General features: G+C 36.9%; 1 protein-coding gene across 1 annotated transcript; it reads right to left on the reverse strand.

Moving 5' to 3' along the window:
• Positions 1–207: 207 nt before the first annotated feature.
• On the reverse strand, positions 208–1,072 carry LOC131994180 (uncharacterized). Its single transcript, XM_059360656.1, has 2 exons — positions 875–1,072; positions 208–812 (listed from the first exon to the last, which is right to left on the reverse strand). Exons 1-2 carry the CDS (start codon positions 1,051–1,053, stop codon positions 257–259), a joined length of 735 nt encoding a protein of 244 aa, XP_059216639.1. The 5' UTR covers positions 1,054–1,072; the 3' UTR covers positions 208–256.
• Positions 1,073–3,480: the final 2,408 nt, after the last annotated feature.

The following is a 3,480-nucleotide window of genomic DNA, read 5'->3' on the forward strand; positions in this document are numbered from 1 at the left end:
ATTCTACACAGGTCTCCAACATATAATTTAATTGTGGTCTAAACCGGATCATATCTTTATATCGCTCCAATAGCAGAGCAAATCTTTTCTTATATCACTTTTTGCCTAAGAAGAGATGTCGGGAAAAGAACTCGACAACTGCGCTCCATGGTGGAGGGTATATAAGATTCGGCCCGGCCGAACTTAGCACGCTTTTACTTGTTTTTTTTTCTTTCAATTTTTACATTATCAAAAACATTTTTAGGCCTACACTTTTTTATTTTTCTCTCAATTTCGAAATCTTTTCAGCAATACATTTCTTTTGATGACACTGTGCGACTTCTTTTTTCTTTATGGCTTCAATGTTTTCTAAGGAATTTTGTATAGCAGGCTGAACAGATTCGAAATTCTTAAGCTTATCTTCTTGAGTAGCTAACTTAGAAATGATTTCATTGAGCAGCTCTGCAAGTGGCTGCATTTCTTCTTGAATCGCTATGTTACTGGAGTTCTCTTGTAGTTGTTTAAGTCGTTGCTCAAATCCTTTCAACTTCAATAATTTTTCTTCAATTTGCCTCTGTAGATCTATTAGGACCTGGCTTTCTCCTGCACCACAACCAACCGATAATTTATTTAAATATTGTAATGTTTGGTTTAATTTGCTGGTATGCTTATCGTAATTGTCGTTTATAATTCCTCCAACTTTTTGTTTTATTTCACTCGTTGTGGTGGCGAAGTCACTGAAGGCCTTATTGACATGGCAATGATCAAGAATGTTTTCAGTTTGACCATACAAAGTTTTCACCTTCTTTATGTGTTCAGTTTGCTGATTATGACTGAGATGAGAAATCTATTTTGAATTCTGGCGCTTTTTATTAAATGTAAATTTGCTTCTTACCGTTGTTTTAAAGAGTTTAAATTTTCATTGAGACTATTGATATCATTTTTCAATAGCAGTATATCAATCGCTAATTGTTGTTGTCTTTTAATTGTTCCTTCAGTATCTTGTGCCCATATTGAGGATAAGCTTGTTAAAGTTATAATTAGGAAAAGCACACTTTTAATTTTGAGATTCATTTTGCTACAAGTATTCTCCGCGCAGTTAATCAACAACTAATGATTATGAGTGCTCGGTACTCATACCATGAACCTATCTAGTCAGTGATTGTGAATTGTTATCAGCTATTATGAGCAAAAAAATCGCGGAAAACAAATAGAGGTATAAGTTGACTGACAATACTGCTACCTCGAAAATATTGATTGATATTTATATTTAAAAAAATTTAATAAATGCCGACCCCACAAAAATGGTACAGGGAAGGGTACGAAGTGTTAACACGTTCCCAATGGTATACACATATATCAATCTAGAAATGATATATGTTTATAGAAAGCTCATTTTATTGTTTATAAGCTACCAATGGCATTTGCTTCTGAGTTTATTAAAAAAACCAGTAAAAGCGTGCTAAGTTCGGCCGGGCCGAATCTTATATACCCTCCACCATGGATCGCATTTGTCGAGTTCTTTTCCCGGCATCTCTTCTTAGGCAAAACAGGATATAAGAAAAGATTTGCTCTGCTATTAGAGCGATATCAAGATATGGTCCGGTTTGGACCACAATTAAATTATATGTTGGAGACCTGTGTAAAATGTCAGCCAATTCGAATAAGAATTGCGCTCTTTGTGAGCTCAAAAAGTAAAATAGAGAGATCGGAGCTGTATCGGGCTATGGACCGATTCAGACCATAATAAACACGTATGTTGATGGTCATGAAAGAATCCGTCGTACAAAATTTCAGGCAAATCTGATAATAATTGCGACCTCTAGAGGCTCAAGAAGTCAAGATCCCAGATCGGTTTATATGGCAGCTATATCAGGTTATGAACCGACTTGTACTTTATTTGACATAGTAGTTGAAAGTAACAATAAAAAAAACGTCTTGCGAAATTTCAGCCAAATCGGATAGGAATTGCGCCCTCTAGAAGCTCAAGAAGTCAAGTCCCCAGATCTGTTTATATGACAGCTATATCAGGTTATGAACCGATTTGAACTATACTTGGCACAGTTGTTGGATATCGTAACAAAACACGTCGTGCAAAATTTCATTCCAATCGAATAAGAATTGCGCACTCAGAGGCTCAAGAAATCAAGACCCCAGATCGGTTTATATGGCAGCTATATCAGGTTATAGACCGATTTGAACCATACTTGGCACAGTTGTTGGATATAATAACGAAACACGTCGTGCAAAATTTCATTTCAATCGGATAAGAATTGCGCCTTCTAGAGGCTCAAGAAGTCAAGACCCAAGATCGGTTTATATGGCAGCTATATCAGGTTATAAACCGATTTGAACCGTACTTGGCACAGTTGTTGGATATAATAACGAAACACGTCGTGCTAAATTTCATCCCAATCGGATAAGAATTATGAACTCTAGAGGCTCAAGAAGTCAAGACCCAAGATCGGTTTATATAGCAGCTATATCAAAACATGGTCCGATATGGCCCATTTACAATACCAACCGACCTACACTAATAAGAAGTATTAGTGCAAAATTTCAAGCGGCTAGTTTTACTCCTTCGGAAGTTAGCGTGCTTTCGACAGACAGACGGACGGACATGGCTAGATCGACATAAAATTTCACGACGATCAAGAATATATATACTTTATGGGGTCTCAGACGAATATTTCGAGTAGTTACAATCAGAATGACGAAATTAGTATACCACCCATCTTATGGTGGAGGGTATAATAATTCTTGATGGAGTTCGGGCGTTATAGTCTTATATTTGGCTGGAAAATTATAACCAGCTTTTGTTGGCAAACTCAAAAATTCCAAATACCCAAAATGATATATCGCACCATAAATGGTTATAAGCACACAAGTAGCATTGCCAAAAGCCAAGGCGTTGTCATAGTTAAAAAAAACAAGTAAAAGCGTGCTAAGTTCGGCCGGGCCGAATCTTATATACCCTCCACCATGGAGCGCAGTTGTCGAGTTCTTTTCCCGACATCTCTTCTTAGGCAAAAAGTGATATAAGAAAAGATTTGCTCTGCTATTGGAGCGATATAAAGATATGATCCGGTTTAGACCACAATTAAATTATATGTTGGAGACCTGTGTAGAATGTCAGCCAATTCGAGTAAGAATTGCGCCCTTTGGGGGCTCAAAAAGTAAAATAGAGAGATCGATTTATATGGGAGCTGTATCGGGCTATAAACAGATTTAGACCATAACAAAAACGTATGTTGATGGTCAAGAGAGGATCCATCGTACAAAATTTCAGGCAAATCGGATAATAATTGCGACTTCTAGAGGCTCAAGAAGTCAAGATCCCAGATCGGTTTATATGGCAGCTATATCAGGTTATGAACCGATTTAAACCTTATTTGACACAGTGGTTGAAAGAAAAAATAAAAAATAAAAAACGTCATGCAAAATTTCAGCCAAATCAGGTAGGAATTGCGCCCTCTAGAAGCTCAAGAAGTCAAGTCCCCA

The sequence above is a fragment of the Stomoxys calcitrans genome, chromosome 1, assembly GCF_963082655.1.
Source record: "Stomoxys calcitrans chromosome 1, idStoCalc2.1, whole genome shotgun sequence".
Lineage (NCBI taxonomy): Eukaryota > Metazoa > Arthropoda > Insecta > Diptera > Muscidae > Stomoxys > Stomoxys calcitrans.